This window comes from Octopus sinensis, linkage group LG17, assembly GCF_006345805.1.
Source record: "Octopus sinensis linkage group LG17, ASM634580v1, whole genome shotgun sequence".
NCBI lineage: Eukaryota > Metazoa > Mollusca > Cephalopoda > Octopoda > Octopodidae > Octopus > Octopus sinensis.
This window is the reverse complement of record NC_043013.1, coordinates 5,178,630-5,206,066: the sequence shown is the minus strand read 5'-3', so window position 1 is coordinate 5,206,066 and position 27,437 is coordinate 5,178,630. Positions and strand designations below refer to the sequence as shown.

The window sequence follows — 27,437 nt, the reverse complement described above, 5'->3', positions numbered from 1 at the left end:
TTGTCAGGACGCACTCATTGAAAAATTTCGTCTGAAAATCTCAACTCAGAGAACACAGATGAAAAAGCTCCTTCTTCAACTCAAGCAGGTACATGTTAAAATTTACTTTTAAATCTTGGTTTCAAATTTTGGCACAAATCCAGCAAGTTTAGGAAGGGGATAAGTCAATTACATTGACCCTGGTGTTCAGGTGGTGCTGGCTTTATTGTGCCCTAAAAGGATAAAAGGCAAAGTCGACCTCGGTGGAATTTGAACTTACCCGTTCCTATCAAAGCATCCAACCCATGTCAGCATAGAAAATGGACATGAAATGATGATGATGACGATGACAAGGACAGTCAATATGCACAAGCTGTTAGATCTGCAGGGAGAGAATGAGATTCTGTGTCATTCATACATGCAATTCTTGGGGGAAGGGTTTAGCAGATACCATGGACCCTTCTACTAGGGGTTAACAGATACCTATTTCTTTATTACCCACAAGGGGCTAAACATAGAGGGGACAAACAAGGACAGACATAGGTATTAAGTCGATTACATCGACCCCAGTGCGTAACTGGTACTTAATTTATCGACCCCGAAAGGATGAAAGGTAAAGTCGAGCTCGGCAGAATTTGAACTCACAACGTAACAGCAGACGAAATACCGCTAAGCATTTCGCCCGACGTGCTAACGTTTCTGCCAGCTCTCCGCCTTAACAGATATTAACAGGGGTTAACAGATACCATTGACCCTTCTACTTCACTGGTACTTTATTCTATTGACCCTGAAAGAATAAAAAAGCAAAGTTGACCTTGGTGGGATTTGTACTAGACATGTAAGGATTCGGAAGAAATGCAGCAAACAACTCTGCCATTTCACCACCAAAAGATTGGGAAGTGAATAAAGAGATAAGTCATTGATAAAATGGTTTCTTTTTGTATATTTTCAGAAAGAAGAGATGGGTGAAGTGTTGCATGCTGTTGATTTTAACCAGTTGAAGATTGAGAACCAACAATACATGGAGAAAATTGAAGAGCGAAACCATGACCTGCTCCATCTGAAGCAAGAAGCTGGGAAAACCCAACAGGCTCTCAATTCAATCAAAGTAAGATGTAGCATCTAATTAAGTTTTAATAATTGTTATTACACACACGCACACACACATATGTGGAGGCGCAATGGCCCTGTGGTTAGGGCAGTGGACCTGTGGTCGTAGGATCGCAGTTTCGATTCCCAGACCAGGCGTTGTGAGTGTTTATTGAGCAAAAACACCTAAAGCCCCATGAGGCTCCGGCAGGGTGGTGGTGGCGATCCCTTCTGTACTCTTTCGCCACAACATTCTCCCACTCTTTCTGCTGTTGGCCTGCTCGCTTAGCCAGTGGGGTGGCGTCATTTAAAAGCTAAAACAGTGTGAACCGCATTGTGACCAGCGATGTGTAGCAACATCTGATGGTCTGGTCAGTCACAGTGATCATGGTGATATATATATATATATATACAAAAAGCAATAAAGATTCAAGTTAATTTAAATGAATTTACTTGAATATGGTACCTAACTTAGATGCACCAAAAAAACTATACTGTTTTAACAATACAGTAATGTGGGGTGATTATAAGCAAGAATGAAGCAACAAGAATGGATAGGTTTTTAGTACAATCGTTTCATACAAGGACAGGCTTTATTAAAAGTTGTAAAAAAAAGTTGCTTATAATCACCCCACATTACTGTATTGTTAAAACAGTATAGTTTTTTTTGGTGCATCTAAGTTAGGTACCATATTCAAGTAAATTCATTTAAATTAACTTGAATCTTTATTGCTTTTTGAATATATTCCCATACAGTCTGTATGTTTTTCTGGTACTTAATTTCTCAACAAGAATGGAAAAGGTAAACATTGAGTTCTCCCCTAAAGACATCCCCTTACATAGTATAGATGAATATAATTGGCTTCTCATTCATAGGATTAACGATTTCATTAGAAGAATCAGGTGGAAAACGAACCATTTTGATGTCAAACAGAAGAAGAAACCACAGGAAAAGAACACCAAAAAGAATTTTAGAAGAATTTTTAAAAGTAGAAAAAGCCCACCTCAGAACCCATTCCTGGAGAATTTTGAGAAAGACTTGCTGAATCTTATAGATGATATTAGCTTCAAGGAACACCCGTTAAGATATAACCCTCACCTTAGACACCTTAGGAACTTTATTCAGTCAACCCGGTGCAAACATGGAATCCTAGTACCAGCAGATAAAACGGGTAATATGTATAGAGTTGATTACAATATTTATAGCAAATTAATTAGGAAGGAACTAAACTCCAAATATAAAATTACGACTAAGAACAACTTGAAAAAAGTAAACATGGAAATGAAAGAGATCATGGAGAAACTAAATTTAACGGATAGAACGGAGCCACTTAAACCGTGTGAGCCCAGGATCAACCTTAAAGACCACAAAAAGAACTTCTTGGAAAACCCTTCGGTAAGGCTGATCTGTCCAACTAAGTCGGACATTGGCCGACTTAGTAAATCTATCCTGGATAGTGTTCTACCCCAAATAACCCCTCTTCTCCCCTTAAACCTATGGCTAAGTACGGATGAAGTTCTAAAATGGTTTAACTCTCTAACTAATACTAGTAGTCTGTCCTTTATTCAGTTCGATATTAATAGTTATTACTCAAGTATTTCCCCTATCTTACTCAACAAATCACTAATATTTGCCATGAATCGCTCCCTCATATCTAGAGAAGAAATCAATATTGTGCTACTAGCTAGGAAGACATTTATAGAATTTGAAGATAAATTATGGACTAGAGCAGATACACCTAATTTTTTTGATATACCAATGGGTTCCAGTGATTCGGCTGAGGTAACCAACCTAGTGGGCGCATATCTATAAAATGCATAAGCAAGGATATACCAGAAATACAGGGGGTCTATATAGGGATGATGCTCTGTTTGTTATCCCTAGTAATAATAAATCTGTTATAGAAAGGATTAGAAAGAAAATTAATAAGTTCTTTAAGGATTTCAACCTCGGTATAACGTATGAACCGGGCACTAAAATAGTTAACTTCCTAGATATTACGCTAGACCTTAACTCCAAGCTACATTACCCATTTAGAAAGGAAGGCGAAATCACGAATTACGTAAATAAATTATCAAATCATCCCCCAAATATAATTGAATCTTTAGTAAGAAATATTTCATTAAGAATTTCAAAATTATCATCCAATAAGGATATATTTAACTCCCATTCTGAGCATTATAATGAGGCGTTAACTAAGGCTGGATACAACCAAAAGATTACATTCGTTGATAAGGGGAACTCACGTATTCCTAATAATGAAGTTATCAGTAATCACGTAAGCAGCAATACAGACCAAGCCCGAAATAAAAGTAGAATTAAATTAATGGTAAACGCTAATCTAGCGTACAGGCCCAACAATTCAAATAGAAGCATTGACCAGAACATAGGTAACTCGGATAGTATTGAAGTAGATAAACCTAAGATGCACACAAATAAAAATAAAAATAATGGTAATAAATACAATAACTCCGGTGAGATGAATAGTAGTAATTCTACGAACCCTAAATTTAATAAAAAAGATATATTATGGCTGAATATCCCTTTCAACTGTGCGATACAATCGGATATACAGAACAAATTCAAAGTAATTCTGGAAAAAAATTTCCCTATCTCCCATAGATATCATAGAATTATATCTAGGAAAACAGTTAGGATTTCTTATTCAACCCTCCCAAATATGTCCACTTTAATAGCTAAGATTAATAATAAAAACATTAAACTAGCCAGGAAAGATAGAAATAAAAATAATAATATCAGCATGAATACCAATAGCAATTATAATAATACTACCAACAATAAAAACAACAATAGTAACTATCAAAACATAGGTGAAATTAGTAACCACAGAATGACTAATAACATTAACATTAATAGTAATAATAACAATGCCGATATTAATGGAAGTAATAATGTTAATAATAGAAATAATAGATATAAGGCTAATGGAGAATAAGGAGAATGAAAATATCAGTGATATTTATAACAGCAATATGCAGTCGGATAAAAAGACTAACAATAATAGTAACATTACCAATAATATAAGAAATCATGGTAGGACTTTAAACCTAAATGATGAAGCTGAAGGATCAATAAATAATAGCAATACTTTAGATATCAGCACCAACTATAGAAATGATAATCAAAATAATAGGAACCTAAGACATCTACCTACCCAAGATATATCCAAAGCCTGAAGTTGCTCCTCCTGTGTGTAAGTGTAGAATAAAATCAAAATGCCCGGCACCTGGTCTCTGTGGGGAAAATAATGTAATCTATAAATGTACCATATCCACGGAGAATAACAAATATCTTTACGTTGGATGTACAATTAATTTTCTAGCCAGAGTTAGAAATCACATCTCGTCTTTTAAATTACGTCATAAAGCTGGTGCCACCACACTTTCAAACAAAATCTGGGAACTCAAAAATAATAATAAAAATTATAACCTTAATTGGGAAATAGTTAGGAGAGCAATTCCGTATAAAAATAGTAGGATTGGTTGCCAACTATGCTCCATGGAGACGTATGAAATTCTAAAGCATAGAAAACATAGAAACTTATTGAATAATCATATCGAACTAGGTCAAGTTTGTGTCCACGCTAAATTGAAGACTTTAAAATATTTTAAATGATTAGAATATCCGTAACTAGATAGATAGATATAACTTGATTTCTACTAGTATAGCACTGCTTTAAGTAGATAACTAAGAGTTCTCACACTACAGTTATCTTTTTCCTTATATCTGCATCAGTTTTTTGAGAACAGGGAAATGAATAGTACTTATACGCTGCTTAATTGAGGCTTTATTTAATTTCAAACTCATAATTTTTAAATTCTTAATTTTAAATCTTAATTGTAATTTTTAATTTTAATTCCTAACTTAATCTAATTTAAGTAGCATAACTCTAATAAAATAAAATGAGATACTATAGCCCCATAATTCTATTTCAAAATTAAATAAATAAGGCTACCCCCTCGGTGATAATATGATTATCTTCATTATGATAGACAATCCCCTAACACCTTGTAAATGATCTTCTAAGATTTGACCTGTAGTCCGTCAATGTATGAATAATAACGGCAACTCCTTAAGACAATAAAATGAATAAATTAAATAAGTAAGTTTTATTGACTTTTTGATAAGATTATACTTAGACTTTCCTAATGTATTTTCTTTTGATTTTAGCATCTGACCCCTAAACCCCTGACTGTGTTATCTCTTTAGATTCTCTTTAAATTCATAGCTGATTTCAACAGCAATAAATTAGCTGTTTTACTGGCCAAAGAATAATATTCTCCTCTAGTTCCTAGATGCCTGTAAATTAAAACCAGACTTGCCGTCTACTAATTCGGCTGTATAACTAGAACCCTCTTTTTTATTTTTATTTTTTCCCTTCTTTCCCTATTTCTTTCTCTTTTCTCTTTTTTCTGTTTCTTCTTCTTATTCTCTTTTTCCTTTTCTCTTCTCTTTTAGTCCCCCCCCCTTTTTTGCTCCCTCCTCCTTTATTTTCTCTCTTTTCTTCTATTCCCTTCCCTTTCTATTCTTGGCCTCTCTAGAAAGCCCTTCAGCCTTTAAAAGTTAAATAGCTACAGCCTCTTGTAAATAGCAGTAATGTGATTAATGTGGCAAATACCTAATCATATAACAAGAATTGATACCTACCTCATTGTGTTCAACCATTGATAAATTTATCACCTGTGAATATGAAATTCCTCTTCATTTCTCTGGAACTTACATCTACACCATTGGAAATTGTGCATCTATACAAAGGATTAATTCACCCTCTCTGTAATGCTAATAAGCAGGAATTGAGACCCACCTCGTTGTGATTAACAATGGATAAATTGTCTTCTGTGAGTATGTAATCCCTCATCATATCTCTGGAAATTCATATGTGCTCTATGGATTAGGTCACCTTCTCTGTGATGCTATTAGAACTTTTTTAAAATTCTGTGATAAGACTGTACATCATCTTTAAAGAACTTTAATGAACTTTGGAAATCTGTTTATGTTACTTAATTATCTACATTACTTCATGAGTATAGCCTCAACCACTAGGATATCTAGAGAACTCACATGTATTTTAGCTGATGAGTACGGGACACGTTTATATGCTGTAATTTTTACAACTTTTAATAAAGCCTGTCCTTGTATGAAACGATTGTACTAAAAACCTATCCATTCTTGTTGCTTCATCTTCTTGCTTATTATATATATATATATATATATATATTATATATATATATATCATCATCATCATCATATATATATATATATATTATATATATATATATATGTATGTATGTATATATTTAATTTTATTTGTTAGGGAATAAAAATTCCGGCATAACAGGGGTTCAAATTATTCTCAATGAGGAAATATATATGTTATTTAGGGATAGTAGTCCCCTTCACCCCACCATATAAAAGAATTCTAATTTAATACTTACTACTCATTTCTCAGCTACACGTGTTTCTTGAAGTTCTTTTACGGCTCCTTAAACATGCAGTGTTTTACAGGAACCTTTCTTAAAATGTAAAAGATCCTCAAGAAACAAGTGTAGCTGAGAAACGAGTAGTAAGTATTAAATTAAATTAAAATTCTTTTATATGGTGGGGTGAAAGGGACTACAACCTCTCTCTCTATATATGTATGTGTATATATATATATATATATATATATAATATATATATATATATATATAGTGAGAATTTACAAAAAAACAAAAGACAAAGATGGGTGTGTAAACAACAAACAGATGTATTAGTTTAATGCTTGGGAAGTGAGATAGTCTTTTACGTTTCGAGTCTATGCTCTTTGACAGAAATAAACAGAGAGAGAAAATAAAAAAAGGTTTAGTGGCTAGCGATCTAGCATGGCGAATATACACACACACACACACACACACACACACACACACACACACACACACACACACACACACACACACACACACACACACACACACATATGCATCAAATGAAATAAAAAACAGAACACAAAGGATGTCACGGTACACGTGTTTCAAGCTTTATAAAACAACCTATTCTTACATCAATGTATAATCGACATAACAGATGGTTTAAAGCTCTCTTCAGCTGCATGCAATTGCTATGCCAAAGACTTCCATCACATTATGAAAAATCCGAAAATGTACATTTGGTATTATCTATTATGGTGGGTGTATTGAGTTTCACTGAGAAAGTATGTTTGTAAATCTTCATAATCAAATAGGTGTGTAGGGTATCATTGGCCTTCGAAAATCCGTGTCCAATGATACCCTACCCACCAGGAGGCTGCATCAGGCTTCAGTCTGATCTGGCAGTGTTTCTACAGCTGGATGCCCTTCCTAAAGCCAACCACTCCGTGAGTGTAGCGGGTGCTTTTTACTTGCCAGGGGAGGCTGGCAACGGCCATGATTGGTTGGTGCTTTTTACGTGCCACCGGCACGGAAGCCAGTCAAGGTGGTGCTGGCATCAGCCACGTCTGGATGGTGCTTTTTACGTGCCACCAGCACAGGTATCACAACTACAATTTCCATTTGATTTTTTGATGTTGATGACTCATTGATCAAATTTACACAAAGTACAAAACAACAGAGAAAATTAAAGGGGAGGAAGAATGGTATTATAAGTCCAACAGTTGTTTCTGTGGTGGTGGTGGTGGTGGGGGGGGCTTGGAGATCCATCATAATGTTAATAGACGTAGTTCACCACAATATGCAGCCTATATGAAGAAGGCTTGATTTATCTAACGTTTATTTGCTACAACTTTTTTTTTTAGATAATCAACTGTTAGAGTTACTAAGGAAAGGAATGACAAAACAACATTCTCCTGAATGTTTTTTGCTGCTTCAATATGGCTATTCTGTACGAACTGATATTACTTAGCATTTTTTAACCCCAACAGGAAGCTTCCCCTGGCTGGTTATTGATGCAGTCTGCACCCGACATATATACTTATATATATATTCTGTTACTTGCTTCAGTCATTTGACTGTGGCCATGCTGGAGTACTGCCTTTAGTCAAGCAAATCGATCACAGGACTTATTCTTTGTAAGCCTAGTACTTATTCTATCAGTCTCTTTTGCCAAATCGCTAAGCTACGGGGATGTAAACACACCAGCATTGGTTGTCAAGTGGTGTTGGGGGGGGGGACAAACACAGACGCACAAACACACACACACACACATATATATACACATACATATATACTACGAACTTCTTCCACTCACAAGGCTTTGGTCGGCCCGAGGCTATAGTAGAAGACACTTGCCCAAGGTGCCACGCAGTGAGACTGAACCCGGAACCATGTGGTTGGTAAGCAAGCTACTTACCACACAGCCTGCGCGTATATATATATATATATATATATATATATATAAAAGTAAATAATTCCTTTGGAATAAAATCAATGTTGTCTTCGAAACATATGTCGAAAGTAAAAGAATTTGAATAACACCTGTGTTCAACTCCATTTATTTACTTATACTATACAAATTATTGCACATTAACCCGGAGTTTCTACCTTTGAATAGGTCGCTACATCCTTGTTACTTGCGTGAATTTTGTTACCCTGGTAACTGTTTATTGAATTTTCCATGTTAATGGTAAACAAAGGTTAATTCATTCATCCAGAATCATCATCATCATCATCATCATCATTTAACGTCCGCTCTCCATGCTAGCATGGGTTGGACGGTTCAACTGGTGTCTGGGGAGCCCGAAGGCTGCACCAGGCCAGTCAGATCTGGCAGTGTTTCTACAGCTGGATGCCCTTCCTAACGCCAACCACTCCGAGAGTGTAGTGGGTGATTTTATGTGCCACCGACACAGGTGCCAGACAAGGCTGGCAGACGACCACGCTCGGATGGTGTTTTTTATGTGCCACCGACACAGGTGCCAGATGAGGCTGGCGAACGGCCACGCTCGGATGTGTTTTTTATGTGCCACCGACACAGGTGCCAGACAAGGCTGGCAGACGACCACGCTCGGATGTGTTTTTTATGTGCCACCGACACAGGTGCCAGATGAGGCTGGCAAACGGCCACGCTCGGATGGTTTTTATGTGCCACCGACACAGGTGCCAGACAAGGCTAGCAGACGACCACGCTCGGATGGTGTTTTTATGTGCCACCGACACAGGTGCCAGACGAGGCTGGCGAATGGCCACGCTCGGATGGTGTTTTTATGTGCCACCGACACAGGTGCCAGACGAGGCTGGCGAATGGCCACGCTCGGATGGTGTTTTTATGTGCCACCGACACAGGTGCCAGACAAGGCTAGCAGACGACCACGCTCGGATGGTGTTTTTTATGTGCCACCGACACAGGTGCCAGACGAGGCTGGCGAACGGCCACGCTCGGATGGTGTTTTTATGTGCCACCGACACAGGTGCCAGACGAGGCTGGCGAATGGCCACGCTCGGATGGTGTTTTTATGTGCCACCGACACAGGTGCCAGACAAGGCTAGCAGACGACCACGCTCGGATGGTGTTTTTATGTGCCACCGACACAGGTGCCAGACGAGGCTGGCGAACGGCCACGCTCGGATGGTGTTTTTATGTGCCACCGACACAGGTGCCAGACAAGGCTAGCAGACGACCACGCTCGGATGGTGTTTTTTTATGTGCCACCGACACAGGAGCCATATTAGGCTGGCAATCGGCCACGATTGGATGGTGATTGTTACGTGCCCACAGCATGGAGGCCAGTCGGTGCGGTACTGGCTACGCCCACGTTCGGATGGTATTCTTGTGTGCCACCGGCACTGGTACCACAAAGATACAAATTCCATTGATGTTCATCTATTTTGATTTTGTTTGATTTTCACTTGCCTCAACAGGTCTTCACAAGTGTCACAAGAAGGAAGGTATGCACAGGTGGACTGACTACGTCCTAGGTAGGGGCCACGGGTTATGGCCTGACTAGTCTTGCCGGGTCTTCTCACGCACAGCATACTTCCATAGGTCTCGGTCTCTAGTCATTTCCTTGGTGAGACCTAAAGTTCGTAGGTCGTGCTTCACCACCTCGTCCCAGGTTTTCCTGGGTCTACCTCTTCCACAGGTTCCCTCAACTGCTAGGGTGTAGCACTTTTGCACACAACTATCTTCAGCCATTCTCGTCATATGACCATACCAGCGCAGCCGTCTCTCTTGCACACCACAACTGACGCTTCTTAGGTTCAACTTTTCTCTCAAGGTACTTACACTCTGACGATTATGAACACTGACATTACACATCCATCGGAGCATACTGGCTTCATTTCTTGCGAGCTTACGCATATCCTCAGCAGTCACGGCCCATGTTTCACTACCATGTAGCATGGCTGTACGTACACATGCATCATAAAGTCTGCCTTTTACTCTGAGCGAGAGGCCTTTTGTCACCAGCAGGGGTAAGAGCTCCCTAAACTTTGCCCAGGCTATTCTTACTCTAGCAGTTACACTTTCAGCACACCCACCCCCGCTACTAACTTGGTCTCCAAGGTAGCGGAAGCTATCAACTACTTCTAGTTTGTCTCCCTATAAATATATAATAAATAATTACTAAAACTTAATTAGATGCCACATCATCCTGTCCAGTTGTTAAAAGATGATAGGGGTTCGCTCCCCTACTTGTAATATATGTTAGGTGCAGATTGCATCGATAACCAGTTAGAGGAAGCCTCCTCTCAGTAGTAATGTCGGTTTGTACTGAACAGCCATGTTGAAGTGACAGCAAACATCACTTGTCAGTAGAGTTAATACTTTCATCTCTTATCTTTTAACTTGCCATTTTGCTTGTTGTTCTCATGAATATTTTGCAGAGAAAACTTCAAGAATTGATGACAGAATCAAAGAAACTTGAAACAGAAATCAAGATCCAAGAAGATCTTCAAGCTAAAATTGATGCTGAATTTGAGCAGGTCACAGAAGTATGTTGGTGCCTTTTCATGTTGTTGTAGGGAGAAAAGAAGGAGCAGTTAATAACCCTGACTCTTTGTATCTTGTCTCCATCTGCTGAGATTTATAGGGGTTGATGTTGAATAGTTTGTGCATCTGTTTTTCAACATCAGCAGAAATATAAAATAATAAATTTATTGCTCACCAACCACATGGTTCTGGGTTCAGTCCCACTGCGTGGCACTTTGCGCAAGTGCCTTCTACTATAGCCTCGGCCTGACCAAAGCCTTGTGAGTGGATTTGGTAGACGGAAACTGAAAGAAGCCTGTTGTATATATATATATATATATATATATACAAATAAGAAAATGGAGGAACAAATTCATTTCAATCATCAACTTACAGATATTACCAATTCATATTATTTATTAACTACATAAATAGGAACATCCAAATCCAATAAAACAATATACATCAATATGTAAATAATACCATAAGAAAAATACACATAAAATGGATCTTACAGCTGTTTCAGCCTGTAGATAAAGGTATCTCATTTTGCCTATATTAGTCAGATGTATTGAGGTAATATGCAGTTAAAAATGAGTTACTTATATATATATCTCAAGGCCTCATCAGAGATTATAAAGTACAATTATAAAAATGCAAATATAAATATGAAACAAAATACACATACACAAGAATATGTATATACACATAAGTGTATATACATATATATAAGTATATATATAATAATATACATACACATAAGTTTACAGATAATCAAATATATATACTGGAGTATACATATACATCCACATCAATGGGTACATATACAATGTTCATTACATTACCAAAACTATTAATATTATTATTAATAATGCTAATATTAGATTATGTGCATTCTGCTATTCACAATACATAGTAAATGGAAAATACCACATAGAATATAGTATAATATAATATAGTATAACATAATATAATATAGTATAACATAATATAATATAGTATAACATAATATATAGACAGATGCTTATGAAAGATGCAAGCACATTAATTCAACAAATAATGTCATTATATTCATATATCATACAGTCAAAATCGAAACTTCAGTCTTATTCTGCATACATACATATATATATATATATATATATATATATATATACACAGGTAACAAACACATGCATATACATATACATACATGCGCATAAACATCCACTAATACATATATAAAGAGATTTTATCCTTTTACATCATACAAAAGATATATGCATGTACATACATAGAGTTCAGAGATCAAGAGATAAGGGATGGGCCGTTACGAGCTATGCTTACGTTATTATTAATATAATATTTCAGTGGTTGGAAATCTTATGGCGGGTGGGGGGTAGGGGAGAGATTATTTACAATCCCAAGCTAATTCCAATTGGTTGACACATTTGAATTTCATTGTCTTAGTTACAGTTGGTTGATTAAGATACATATACATACATACATACATACATGCGCGCACACACACGTACACATAGATATGTATATGTACATAGATACACACATACATACATATATACTCTTTTACTTGTTTCAGTCATTTGACTGCGGCCATGCTGGATCACCGCCTTTAGTCGAGCAAATCAACCCCGGGACTTATTCTTTGTAAGCCCAGTACTTATTCTATCGATCTCTTTTGCCGAACTGCTAAGTGATGGGGACGTAAACACACCAGCATCGGTTGTCAAGCAATGCTAGGGGGACGAACACACACACACATATATATATATATACATATATACGACAAGCTTCTTTCAGTTTCCGTCTACCAAATCCACTCACAAGGCATTGGTTGGCCTGGGGCTATAGCAGAAGACACTTGCCCAAGATGCCATGCAGTGGGACTGAACCCGGAACCATGTGGTTGGTTTGCAAGCTACTTACCACACAGCCACTCCTGATACTTTCTATTTCTATCGAAAGTTTTGTCTAAATCTTTTCCAACTTTTGCCAAATATATGATTCTAATGTATAATACCCATTTAGGCCACTTATTATATATTAGGAAATAGCATAGTTTTTACTTTAAATTGGATTATAATATTATTTTAGTTATTATTATGTATATATAAAACCATCCAGATTTCTGAGTACCTCATTTTTTCTAACATATATGTGTGTGTGTGTCCTTGTGTTTATTTGTCCCCCATCACCCTTGACAGCCGGTGTTGGTGTTTACGTTCCCAGAACTTATGAAGTGGTATGCAAGAGAGACGACTGCGCTCGTATGGTTATGTGATGCATATGGATGAGGACAGTGGTGTGAAGAAGTGCCGATCTCTAACTGTGGAGGGAACCTGTGGTAGAGGTAGACCCAGGAAGACGAGGAACGAGGTGGTGAAGCATGATCTTTGAACTTTGAGGCTCGCAGAGGCAATGACCGGTGATCAAGACCTTTGGCAATATGTTGTGTTTGAGAAGACCCACGAAGCCAAGTGAAATCGTAGTCATGGCTGATGGTGGTGTCATGTAACTGGCTCCCGTGCTGGTGGTGCGTAAAGAGCAACTTTTGAGCGTTGAGCTTCACAGAAGCAAAGTGGCTGAGTTCTTTTCAAGCATTGGGCCTCATAGAGGCAAGATCCATTCAAGCGCTGGGCTTCACGGAGGCCAAGTCGTTGAGTTCCTTTCAAGTGTTGGGCCTCATGGAGGCAATGACCTTTGGCATTATGTCATGCTTGAGAAGAAGACCCATCAAGCTGAGCAAAATCGCAGTCATGGCAGATACTGGTGTCACACAAATGGCACCCGTGCCAGTGGCACGTAAAAACACCCGTTACACTCTTGGAGTGGTTGGTGTTAGGAAGGGCATCCAGCCAAAGAAAACCATGCCAAATCAGACTGGCGTCTGGTGCAACCTTCCAGCTTGTCAGCCCTGGTCAAACTGTCCAGCACATACAACATGGACAATGGACGTTAAATGATGTTGCTCGGGTTTGTTTCAACCCGCTGGAATTGTAATTTTGAAAAGTAAAAATTTTGTGAACATTTTTCTGATCGAAATACACCGAAAAGTGGCGACACAGCAGTGAAAAAATCGTAAAAAATAGGGATTTTCATAGAAAAAAGCATCTTTTTGATGTAAATAATTTTTGGTGTTAACATGGTCCGATTTGAATTTTATGTTCTACGGAAGGAAGAGCAACCCTTCTTCTACCATACTCTCAATTTTGGTCAACTTGCGCCGCAGGGTCTCGGAGGAGATAGTGTTAGTTGAAGGTTACCATTCTAGGTGCCTGAGTAACAACCTCGCGGATTTACAGATAAATGAATTAATTACTATTTTACAGAATAAAATTAAATAATTCTTGAAAATTAATTAATATTAATATTTTTTGAACAAAGTAAATAATTTTTAAAACTTAAATAATAATTTTTTTTACACAAACGCGAACGGGGAAAAGGGGGTGGCGAATTCGATTTACATACCTAAATTTTTTCTTTTTCATGACATTGTAGCAAAATAGTAGTGAATTATATAAATACCAGCAGTACATTTTTTTTTCTGGGGTATTTTTTTTCAACCTCGTCACATATTTGCCCCTTTCAATTTAAACAAAGTCTTAATTAAGCAATTACGGCAGCTTAGCAATGGTTTCAATACAGGCGTGACATCTGTATCTCAATTGTTCAAAACCCTTCGAATTTTTTCGCACGTGATGATATCATAGTGAAAAATTTCAATTACACGCGCTTAGAAGTACGCTCGCAAATTAATACTACCAAAATTTTGAAGTTCGCGCTCCGCTTGTGTGTGTGTGTGTGCGTGCTTTAGGTGTACGTAGGTATGTGTTTTTGTGTGTGTGTGTCACTGAAGCCATACATACATATATACATACATAACCTCTCTCTCTCTTTTCTCTCTCAGTCACTCACTACAAAAAGTGAATAAAAAAAGTTCAGTTATTTCTGTCTTTCACTCTGTCTGTCTCTTTACACACACTAACAAAAGCACTTCACTTACACACCACACTTTCTGTGTTGCACAACCCATCAAACACACACACACACACACACACACTCACGCACGCACACATGTACATCAATGCTTTCGGAGTGAAATGTTAAAATATTGAGTTTTCTCGAATTTTGTCTTAATTGGGGGTGAAATTGAAAGAAATTTGTTATGGCATGACCGAATGGAGTACTTTGAAAAATCTTAGGTAAACTCTAATTGAAGAAATTGTGTGAGGAGTAAATTGTTATGTATTTATTTGTTTCTGTTTGCTGTGTTTTTTTATTTTTAAGTAGTGGTTTAAATACTTTCAGTTTAGTCTTCCTCAAATCACTCTGTCGCTATTTACTTTCATTTTATTTGTTGCACACTGTGTGTGTGCATGTGCGTGTGGTGTAAACCACATTAAGAAAAGCATTTGACATACACACCAGAATGTGAGTTTTCTGTAAATTTTGCTTAATTGGAGTTTAAATTTTAAAAACTGGACCTGGCATGACCCGATGCATTCTACTCTTAAAAATGCTAGGTAAATTGTAATTGAAGAAATCCTATATTGTAGATTTCTATAAGTTACAAAGGGAGGCAGATAAAATCTGCCTTTTATAATAAGAGATATAAAACAAAACAAAACAAAACATGGTTGTTCATAAGATGTTTTAGTGCTAAAATCTTCTTTATATATAAAAGTGAGGTTGTGTGCTGTCTGTCTCCTACGATTTAGATTCCTAACTACTCCCACATTTTGCGGTGCAGTTTAACCAAAACTGGGTATCACATAGTCGTGATTCATATCGAGCCCTTCTGGGTATTAGCGTGTGTCTACGATGAGTCTACGATTTTAATAAAAAATTTACCATCAATTTTTCCCATTTTTAATGCATTTTTAGCATATATAAGGGAAGTAACTCTCTAAAAAAATTATTATTATTAAATCTCAGAACGTAAAAAGCTACAGTAACACTCCCCACCTTTTGTGGTTAGCCATATTGAGATGGCTATTATACTTTACATCTCTAAAAATGCTTATATAGTTATTTCCCTTACAAACCCGAGCAACGCCGGGCGATACTGCTAGTACCTTATAAATGTAAACAATCTCTTGTGTTTTGTTTGTTTTCAAAATATACTTTCCATTACACTGTAACTCGGGGTTTCTTAACGAGGGGATATAATTACGACACGTGAATGGGAATGCTGGTTATGTGTCACGCTGTTTGTTTAAACTGCTCTGTGCAAATATTGGGTTGGCTAAACGGTCATTTGGTGTTTGTTGACGCAAAAATTTCAACCACTCTATTGTAACTATATTTGGTCAATCCCTTCTGCATATGCACTCATTAGACCAGTGGTTCCCAAACTTTTTTTTCTGGCTGCTGCTCCCTTGTCACCCAGGCCACATTCTTAGAGTCCCTACCCCAACAAGCCATCGCAAACATAGACCTCTTTCTGAAGCAAATTCAAAGCAACTGTATTTCATAAATGAAATTGGTAAGCTGGGGTGCTGCACCTGGTTCCAGTCTGATTTAGCAAAGTTTCTATGTCTGAATGCCCTTCCTAATGCCAACCACTCCAAGAGTGTAATGGGTGATTTTACATTCCACTGGCACAGGTGACATTTGCATGACACCAGTATCTGCCACGACTGTGATTTAGCTCAGCTTGATGGGTCTCCTTCTCAAACATGACATAACGAATCCTTTATATTGTTTTTATATGAATTGCTATCCCATTATCGCCCTACTTTTCTTCAATGCCCCCTTGGAACTTTCCACTACCCCAAGAGGGGGAGCAATACTACCCACTTTGGGAACCACTGTATTAGATACTTGACACTTCACTATAGTTTGACATGAATTTGTGAAGACACAAGTTGTATTTTGTGTACTTGGGATCATTCCGAGAATGAAGAACCAAAATAAATATCATTAACACCGAATGCGTTTTTATTTTAAAAAAGACAAGAAAACAGCGGAAACCAGCAGAAAGATATGCTCTGTGCACAAAAAGAATGCTACTATAGAACGAGTATTGTAGAAGTTTGGCTCAGCCATTATTTGAGCCATCCACCTGGGCCCCAGGCAGTGAATAGTGGAAGGGCCTTCAGATATGAAGGCTAGCTGTGAATATAAAAATGAACATAGGCGCAGGAGTGGCTGTGTGGTAAGTAGCTTGCTTACCAACCACATGGTTCCGGGTTCAGTCCCACTGCGTGGCACTTTGGGCAAGTGTCTTCTACTATAGCCTCGGGCCGACCAAAGCCTTGTGAGTGGATTTGGTAGACGGAAACTGAAAGAAGCCTGTCGTCTATATATATGTGTGTGTGTGTTTGTCCTCCCAACATCGCTTGACAACTGATGCTGGTGTGTTCATGTCCCCATCACTTAGCAGTTCGGCAAAAGAGACCGATAGAACAAGTACTAAGCTTACAAAGAATAAGTCCTGGCGTCGATTTGCTCGACTAAAGGCGGTGCTCCAGCATGGCCGCAGTCAAATGACTGAAAGAAGTAAAAGAGTAAAGAGTCCTAGACTGAACATACCAAGAGGAGGGAAGCTCAAATGATAAAAAATCCCAGCCTTGAATTGTGGGAGGTTGTTATGTGGTGGATGCAAGTTTCAGCAAACATATTCATTGGAATCAGGCAATTTTTGCCTTTTTGGAGGGGATTCTGTCTCTACTAATGAGAAAATTCAACCTAGAGGAAAAGTATGGGATTCTTAAAAATTTCAGGCTTTGTGCTTATTGTAGAAAAGACTGCTGCAGTTGTTCTTATTATTGTTGTTATTATCATGCTGTCATTCATATTCCAGCAAAAACTACAAGCAGAGAAGACAAACGAAAATTTAAAGGAACATTTATCGGACTATCAGGTTCCAGCTGTCATGGATTTCGTCACCGAGTCTGCTAAACTGAGAGAACTGCAGAAAATGAAGACAACTTGGCAGAGAAAAGTTGAAATTATTAAAGTAAGCAATATTTTTATATCTGTAGTATAATGAGTGGAATAGGCCGTTGCCAGCACTGCCTTGGCTGGCTTCTGTGCCGGTGGCACGTTAAAAGCTCCAACCGATCGTGGCCGATGCCGGACCCCCCTGGCACCTGTGCAGGTGGCACATAAAAAGCACCCACTACACTCGCAGAGTGGTTGGCGTTAGGAAGGGCATCCAGCTGTAGATACTCTGCCAGATCAGACTGGAGCCTGGTGCAGCCCCTGGCTTCCCAGACCCCGGTCGAACCGTCCAACCCATGCTAGCATGGAGAACGGACGTTAAACGATGATGATGATGATGATGACATCATAGATGAAGCATATCTTTACTAACCTTGTACACCCCCTGACATAGTTAAGCCCTGTACGGTGGTTGGCATTAGGAGGGGCTTCTAACTGTAGAAACCAAACCAAATCAGACTGGAACCTGGTGCAGCTTTCCAGCTTGCCACCTCTGGTGAAACCATTCAACTGGTACATATTCTCATGGTCTCTTTTGCTGAACTGCTAGGTTACAGAGATGTAAACACAACGAACACACAGATACTCATAATGGGCTTCTTTCAGTTTTCATCTACCAAATCCACTCACAAAGTTTTGGTCAGCCCAAGGCTATAGTAGAAGAGACACTTGCCCAAGGTGCCACACAGTGGGACTGAACCTGGAACCATGTGATTGGAGATGTAATTACATCACAAGTGTTTTCCAGGTGTAATTGTGTGTTGAAACTGAACCCTTTGGCATTCAAATTATTCTGTCAAGTATAAAACTTATTTAGTCAGGTTGATTTGGGGCAATCAAGCATTATCTTATCATCATCATTGTTTAATGTCCATCTTCCATGCATGCATGGGTAGGATGGATGACAGGAACCAACCAGGTAGAAAAACTACCCTAGGCTACTGTGTCTGTTTTGGCAGGATTTTATGGCCGGCTGCCCTTCCTAACACCAACCACTACACAGAGTGGATTCAGGGTTTTTTACGTGGCACTAGCACAGGCGAGATTAGCTTTGGCAAGATTTTTACAGCTGGATGCCCTTCCAAATGCCAACCACGTTAAAGTGGGGATTGGATGCTTTTAACATGGCACCAGCACTGACAGGGTAACCAAGTAACTCACAAGACAAGGAATTACGAGAAGGGTCAGGGGCATTTGAGGACAGGAACTTGTGTCGGAGGATGAAAAGTTAGAGTGTGACAGAGAGACAGAAGCAGGTGTCTTGCCACAACAGGGTGGTGGTGGTGGTGGGGGTCATTAGAGGAGGTGATGCAGTATCAGATGATGAAAGGTTAGAGTGTAACAGAGAAATAGAGAGGCAGAAATAGGTGTCTTGCTGTAGAGGAGGCGGATGGTTACCCAGTGAGAGAGAGAGAGGAGGGTACAAGAAAGAGGCCAGAAGCAAGTGTGCAGATGTAAAGGAGGTACTTGGTTACCTTGGCTGAGGGAAAACAAGAGGAGAGACAGAGTGACAAAAAGGAAAGAGAGAGAGAGAATCAGAAACAGCAAAAGTGTAAGAGAGAGCAGAAGAGAGATGGTGTAGTGCTAGGGTATACTCACAAGTAACAAGAATATGAGCATTGAACCTGGTTAGAAAGTAGGATGTAGGTGTTGGGGGTGTGGAGAGCAGCGATACAGGGTACAGGGCAGTGAAGGCAAGAAAGGGGATTGGAAAACATAGATTTGAGATTTTTTTATTTTGTTTACTTTTAGTATGTTAGTTAGTTAGCTAATTTGGCTCAAAAGCAAATAGCAAGGCCATGTAGGGGGACATGGAGTTATGTACAGGGTGGTGTTCATGTAAAGAGTTCAGGCCACTTGAGGTCAAGGGAGGCTTTGAACAAAGCGGTCGTCGGCATCTTCACCATCTCGTCTGGCAGCTTGTTCCACGGATCCGCAACCCGGACGGAGAAAGCTCCTCTCCTTCGATTGAGATGAAATCGTCGCAGGCAGAGCTTTTCGGAATGACTCCGCAGCCGACGCTCTGGAGCAGGAGTGAAGAACAGCTCTTTCGAGAGGTTACACTTTCCGCTTATGATGTTGTGGGCGAGAATGAGATCACCACGGCGTCGTCGTTTTTCAAGAGAGTAAAGGTCGAGCGTCCTCAGCCTTTCTTCGTAGGACAAATTTTTGAGACCATGAACCATGCGGGTAGCCAGCTTCTGGACTCTTTCGAGATGCTGTATGTCTTTGAGGAGATAAGCAGAAGAGGCTTGAATCCTGTACTCCAATATGGGTCTCACCAGCGTGACATAGAGTGGTAGGAATATGGCTGCTGTGAGCATTCCGAATGACCGTCGAATCAAGAACAGAATTCCGCGTGCTTTGTTGGCAGCATGGACGCACTGGGCCGAAGGCGAAAAGGAGGAATCCACCAAGATACCCAGGTCCTTTACCTGATCGGTCCTCTCCAGCAGCAGACGACCTGGCTCGAAATCAAGTTGAGTTGCAGGAGGAGAGCCAACAGACAGATGACAGCACTTTGACACGTTCAGACACAGGTCCCATTTGTTAGACCACTTCCAAATTTGGTGGAGGCATCGACGAAGATCCTCTATATCACCGCGAGGAGCGACCAGTTTGATATCGTCGGCAAATATGACATTGTGGGGTAGGTTTGAGGGACCAGATCTGGCCAGTATAAACATAAAACAAATAGAATATTTTGGCCAGATATGACTGGTTTAAATGCTAAAGGGTTAAGCATTTGTCATATGGACAACACAATTTAGCCATTTAGAAACAAACAAGAAACCTTCTCACACCCCACCACAACAAACCAAACTACATCTCGAAATCTCTTTTCTTCCTTACATTTTCACTTCATGTACCCTGATTACTTCCCACGCCCCAATCCTGTCCTCTTGTATCATTGCTCTCTGCTTGCTCCCTGTGTGTTCTACCCCTCACTCTATTATTACTGTCTGCTAGCCCCTAGCCCACCCCCCTGACCTGCATGTTCCACCCACACGTAAGAAAACTTTTCCCTCACCCTACCTCAACAAACCAATCTACGTCTCTTTCTCACATTTCCTCCTTCATACACTATGCCTAAGGCGGCACAATGGCCCAGTGGTTAGGGCAGCGGACTCGCGGTCGGAAGATTGCATTTTCGATTCCCAGACTGGGCGTTGTGTGTTTATTGGGCGAAAACACCTAAAAGCCCCAAGAGGCTCCGGCAGGGGGTGGTGGTGACCCCTGTTGTACTCTTTCGCCACAACTTTCTCTCACTCTCTCTTCCTGTTTCTTGAGGAACGCTGCGATGGGCTGGCGTCCCATCCAGCTGAGGGGAACACATACACCACAGAAACCGGGAAAACAGGCACATAAGTCTGGCTAGGCTTGAAAAGGGCGCATAAATAAAAAAATACACTATGCCTAGCTCTCACTGCACAATCCTGTCCTCACACCTCTGTATCATTGCTATCCGGTAGCCCTTCCAACTCTGTATATACCCAGGTCTTTCACCACTTACTCGCACTCTTTAATGACACTCCCTTCACAATATCCTGCCATCTATATTGGCATTTAAACCTCAAGGGTATGCCCTGGCACTTTCCACCATCCATGGCTCTCTTTTCTTTTACTCAACCATCTCATTTATATTCTGATCCCCATTCCTTGTGAGTATGTCCAGCATCTGTCTGCAGTTATGCCAATAGGTGATGGTTCACCCATCAAATATGATGAAAGCCTAACAGGAGATGCTTGCCTCTCACAAAATATAAGGTTGTCCCAAAAGTTCGTAGAAGTCTTGGAAAATAATGGTCTTTATTTTGAGGAATAATTTTTGTTGTTTTTGTTAGTACTTGGCGAGTAAAAATTCAATTTTTGCAAGTGTTTACGAACTTTTGGGACAACCTAATATAAACATTTTTTTATGGCGTCCGTAGACAAAATAGAAAAGGTATTACCCCAGGGGATTGTGAGGGAGGTGTAGTAGTAGTAGTAGTTGTGGTCATGGTAGCAGTAGTGGTACCTGTTGTTGTTGTTGTAGTAGCAGTGTTGGTGGCAGAAGTGCCAGTACTAGTAGTAATTGCAGTAGTAGAAGTGGTGGTGGTAGTAGTAGTAGTAGTCATGGTGATGCTAGTAATATGACTGTATGTCTATGTACTACTAATACCAGTAAATACGAGGATATTAACAATAATGAAAATAACTAGGATGATAATCCAAGTGGCAAGTTCGCGGACATTAAAAAAGCAAAAATAATTAACAATAAATGGAATAATATTGCAACTAATTAAATATAATTAAATACTTGGTTGAGTTAAAAGTAGGTAATTGAAATAGTTTTTTTTCTCTGTAAATGAATTCACCCTCCCCACTTACATGAATAGCACCGAGATGTAGATAAATAGAAAAATACGTTGAAAAATAATCAAGTAAAAAAGAGAAAAAAAACCCCGGAAAACGAGAAGGTGTTAAGATGAGTTATTTTTGTAAGGAACGGGGGGGGGGGTGTTACCCCGTTTGGACTTGAAATTGAGGCTGGGTTTGTATTCATGTACACAGGTAGACTCAGTGTCTTGACTCAGTATGGCATCAGAGGCATGTGTAGACAAGATAATTCTACCTATAGAGCCATTGTGGTAATGTAAAAGGTGCTGGTAGAAAACAGGGGTTGGTTCTTTTCCAATGTAGTTGTTTCCATGTTTCTCGAGCATCATCATCATCATCATCATCGTTTAACATCCGTTTTCCATGCTTGGATGGGTTTCACGGTTTGACTGAGGGCTGGTGAGCCAGAAGGCTGCACCAGGCACCAATCCGATCTGGCAATGTTTCTAGATGTCTTTCCTAATGCCAATCACTCCGAGAGTGTAGTGGGTGCTTTTTACGTGCCACCAGCATGAGTGCCATTCGGGTAGTACTGACATTGGCCATGCTTGAATGGTGCTTTTTACATGCCACCAGCACAGGAGCCAGCCAGGCAACACTGCCAACAACCATGTTCGAATTGTGCTTTTTACGTGCCACTAGCATGGGACTAGTCAGACGGTACTATCATCAGCCATGACGAAGACTTCACTTGCTCAACAGGTCTTTGCAAGCACAGTTTATTGTCCAATGATTGAAGGGTACTCTTAAATGGGTCGGTTATGCTGCACTGGCATGGGCCACAGTTATGGTCTCACATGGCTTGCTGGGTCTTCTCAAATACAGCATATCTCCAAAGGTTTCGGTTACTTGTCATTGCCTCAGTGAGGCCCAACATGTGAAGGTCACATTTCAACACTTCATCAAAAGTCTTCTTGGGTCTACCTCTTCCATATGTTCCCTCCACTGTTAAGTGTGTGACACTTTTTCACACAACTATCATCATCCATATGCAATACATGACCATACCAATGCAGTCGTCTCTCTAAAATCATCGTTTAACGTCCGCCTTTCAAATTTGGAAATGCATGGGTTGGACCATTTGACTGAGGTCTGGCGAACCAGATGGCTGCACCAGACTCCAATCTGATCTGGCAGAGTTTCTACAGCTGGATGCCCTTCCTAACACCAACCACTCTGAGAGTGTAGTGGGTGCTTTTATGTGCCACCGGCATGAGGGCCAGTCAGTACTGGCAACAACCACGCTCAAATGGTGCTTCTTATGTGTCACCTGCACAGGAACAAGTCCAGTAGCACTGGCAGTGGGTTCGCTTGAATCTTTTTTCACATGCCACCAGCACAAGTGCCAGGAAGGTGACACAGGTAACGATCATGCTCGAATGGTGCTTTTTACATGCCACCAGCACAGAGGCCAGTTTGTTGCTCTGGCAACGATCACACTTGTATGGTACTCTTAGTGCTCCACTTGCACGGATACCAGTCATTGAATTTGATTTCGATTTCAATTTCACTTGCCTCAACAATGAAGGAAAGGTATGCATAACTGGGCTGGTTACACCCCTGGCATAGGCCACGAAGTTATGGTCTCACTTGGGCTTGCTGAGTTTTCTCAAGCACAGCATATTTCCAAAGGTCCCAGTCACTAGTCATTGCCTCGGTGAAGCCCAATGTTCGAAGGTCATGCTTCACTATGTCATCCCAGGTCTTCCTGGGTCTACCTCTTCCACAGGTTCACAAATACATAACAACACCCCTGACATTCAGCTTAACAGGTGTCAGTAAACTTTGTGACGACTGAAAACTAAATATTGTGATTTGGTTTTATATGGAGAACAACAACAACACAGCGTTAACAAGTAAACACCATTCAGCTACCATGGGTCACAACACCTGCTTTAGTCTATTGAATTGATAACAAGCATAAATTTTATTTTGTAGTTGAGTCACAAACCAGAATAAGAGCAACATTATCAGGTTAATGGTTGGGGTATGGGGAAAAAGGAAGTGACCTATTTATTATGAGGGTGGTATTAGAGATATGATCTGCATATAATGAATGCATCTAAAACAGTTTGACATGATTGTCATTTATTTTTAGAAGCTATAGTGAGATCCGTAATCCTGCTATTATTATCATCGTTATTAAGGCAGTCAACTGCCAGAATTGATAGCATGGCTGACAAAATGCTTGCTGGCATTTCGTCCGTTTTAATGCTCCGAGTTCAAATTTCACCAAGGTCGACTTTGCCTTTCATTCTTTCAGGGTCAATGTAATCGACTAGTCCCCTCCCCCAAAATTTCAGGCTTTGTGACTATAGTAGAAAGGATGATTATTATTATTATTATTATTAGTATTATTATTAAGGTAGCAAGCTGGCAGAATTGTTAGCACACCTAATGAAATGCCTCATGGCATTCTGTGTGTCTTTACACTCTGAGTTCAAATTCTGCTGAGGTTGACTTCCCCTTTCATCCTTTCAGGGTCAATAAATTAAGTAGCAGTGAAACATTGGGTTGATATAATCGACTAACCCCCCCCTCCCCAAATTTCAGGCCTTGCACCGTCGTCGTCGTCGTCATCGTCATCATCATTATTATTATTACTATTATTAAGGTGGCAAACTGGCAGAATCGTTAGCATGCCAGGCAAAGTGTTTCATGCGATTTTTGTTGCCTTTATGTTCAGTGTTCAAATTCACCCAAAGTTGACTTTGGCTTTCATTCTTTCAGGGACAATAAAATAAGTACAAGTTGAGCACTGGGGGGTCGATGTAATCAACATACCCCCTACTCTGAAATTGCTAGCTTTGTGCCAAAATTTGAAACATCATCATCATTATCATCGTTTAACATCCGCTTTCCATGCTAGCATGGGTTGGATGATTTGACTGAGGGCTGGCGAACCGGATGGCAGCACCAGGCTCCAATTTTGATCTGTCAGAGTTTCTACAGTTGGATGCTCTTCCTAACGCCAACCACTCTGAGAGTGTATTGGGTGCTTTTATGTGCCACCAGCACAGGGCCAGTCAGGTGGTACTGGCAACGACCTTTCTTGAATGTTTTTACACGTGCCAGTAACGATCGTGCTCGAATGGTGCCTTTTACTTGCCACCGGCACGGAAGCCAGTTAGCCACTCTGGCAATGATCATGCTCAGATGGTGCTCTTAGCACCCTGCTAGCACGGGGCACAAGTACCAGTAAGGCTATGCTGAAACCATAATAATAGTTATTAATAAGGTGGAGAGCTGGCAGAATCTTTAGTACACAGGATGAAATGCTTAGCAGTATTTTACCTGTTGCGACGTTCTGAGTTCAAATTCCTCCGAGGATGACTGATAGCCTGGTCAGTCATGTGGTATATATATATATATATACCACATGACTGACCAGGCTATCAGATGCTGTTACACATCACTATTCACAATGCACTTTGCATTGTTTTAGCCATCAAATGACATTACACCACTGGCTAGGTGAGAAGGCCAATATATGGTTACTTTTGATATGGCACTAGTACAGTGTATATCTGTGTGTGTGTGCATGTGTATATATATATATGTGCTGGTGGCACATAAAAAGCACCATCCGAACGTGGCCGATGCCAGCGCTGCCTTGACTGGCTTCTGTGCCAGTGGCACGTAAAAAGCACCCACTACACTCACGGAGCTGTTGGCGTTAGGAAGGGCATCCAGCTGTAGAAACACTGCCAGATCAGACTGGAGCCTGGTGCAGTCTCCTGGCTTCCCAGACCCTGGTTGAACCGTCCAACCCGTGCTAGCATGGAAAACGGACGTTAAACGATGATGATGATATATATGCTGTGCTGGCGCCATGTAAAAAGCTCCAATGCTAGTGCCACATAAGATGCACCTGTGCCAGTGTCACATGTAAAGCACTTGTGCTGGTGTCACATAAAAAGAACCCAGCACCCTCTGTAAAGTGGTTGGTGTTAGGAAGGGCATCCAGCTCTAGAAACCATGCCAAAATAGACAATTGAAGCTTGCTGAACTTTTCTGGCTTGCCAGCTCATGACAAATTGTCCAACCCATGCCGGCATGGAAAACAGATGTTAAATGATGATGATGATGATGATATTTATGTCCAATTTCACTTATTTTTTTATTTCTATATTTTGACTTACAGATGAGTTACGATTCTCACCAAAAGAAATGGCTGGCACTGAAGAAATCCTCTCAACAAATTCACAGATGAAGAGAACCAAGACAATCCTTTTGTATAATCAAATGGACATAACAGACTTTCTAAGTGTGTTTGTGTGTGTGCCAAAGTGTGGCATTTTAGTAGAGTGTACATCATTAGCTTCAGAAGCATATACAAGCATTTTACCTGCTCCATTCCCTCAATATTATGATGAACAGCTTTCAAATCTTGCTTAAGAATTTATTGAAATTCTTTGACTGCTTGGGAACATGAGGTTGTCAGTTTGCTTACTCTGGCAGACTAATTAATTGCCCGTATTTGTAATAATTTCTTATTAATTATTATGTATTGAAGAGTCATGTGTTGAAGAATCGGTGGAGGGAGGGATAAAATCTCTTATGATGTTCAGTTTACATCTCTTTATAATCCAAGAGATGCTGTATTCCACAATGGCACACTCTGTGAGGGGTTGAGGATCCGAGAAAGGAAAGGAAGAAGAACTTGAATTCATTCCCAAATTAGGATGTGGCCTTTTCATAGAAATTAACTCTTTTGTTACCATATTTCTTTCAAAATACACAGATTTTGTTTCAACTGACTTTAGAAATAATGAAGAATTTAACAAAAGAACTTTGTCCTTATGAAACTGGTGTTTGGAAGATAATCAAACAAGAAATTTTGATGGAAAGTTTGAACTTAACCCTTTCGTTACCAACCTGGCTGAAACCGGCTCTGGCCCTGAGTACAAATGTCTTGTTTTCAAAAATTTTGAATGAAAATCTTCCACCAAACCTTAGTCACAATTTATGTTCCCAATACTAGCTTAATGATAACTAAGTTATTTTACTAAATTCTTTGTAATATTTAAAGTAATTGAAAGAAACATGGAGCATCTCAAAATAAATACAGTAACGAAAGGGTTAAATCATTTTAAGACTGGAAGCTTGTATCACAGAACTATGGATGGCACAAAGGGGTTGG

At 39.7% G+C, this 27,437-nt stretch overlaps 1 protein-coding gene across 2 annotated transcripts in view; it reads left to right on the top strand.

Annotated features, from left to right (window-relative positions):
- Window positions 1-27,188, top strand: part of LOC115220915 (coiled-coil domain-containing protein 113-like) — a 52,066-nt gene extending 24,878 nt beyond the window's left edge. For both annotated transcript variants that reach the window (XM_029791115.2, XM_036510273.1), the window contains exons 4-8: window positions 8-88; window positions 932-1,087; window positions 10,885-10,992; window positions 17,775-17,930; window positions 26,439-27,188. In XM_029791115.2, coding sequence (XP_029646975.2) covers window positions 8-88; window positions 932-1,087; window positions 10,885-10,992; window positions 17,775-17,930; window positions 26,439-26,507 — 570 coding nt within the window. In that variant the 3' untranslated portion in view covers window positions 26,508-27,188. The remainder of the gene's footprint in view (window positions 1-7; window positions 89-931; window positions 1,088-10,884; window positions 10,993-17,774; window positions 17,931-26,438) is intronic.
- The last annotated feature ends 249 nt before the right edge of the window (window positions 27,189-27,437 follow it).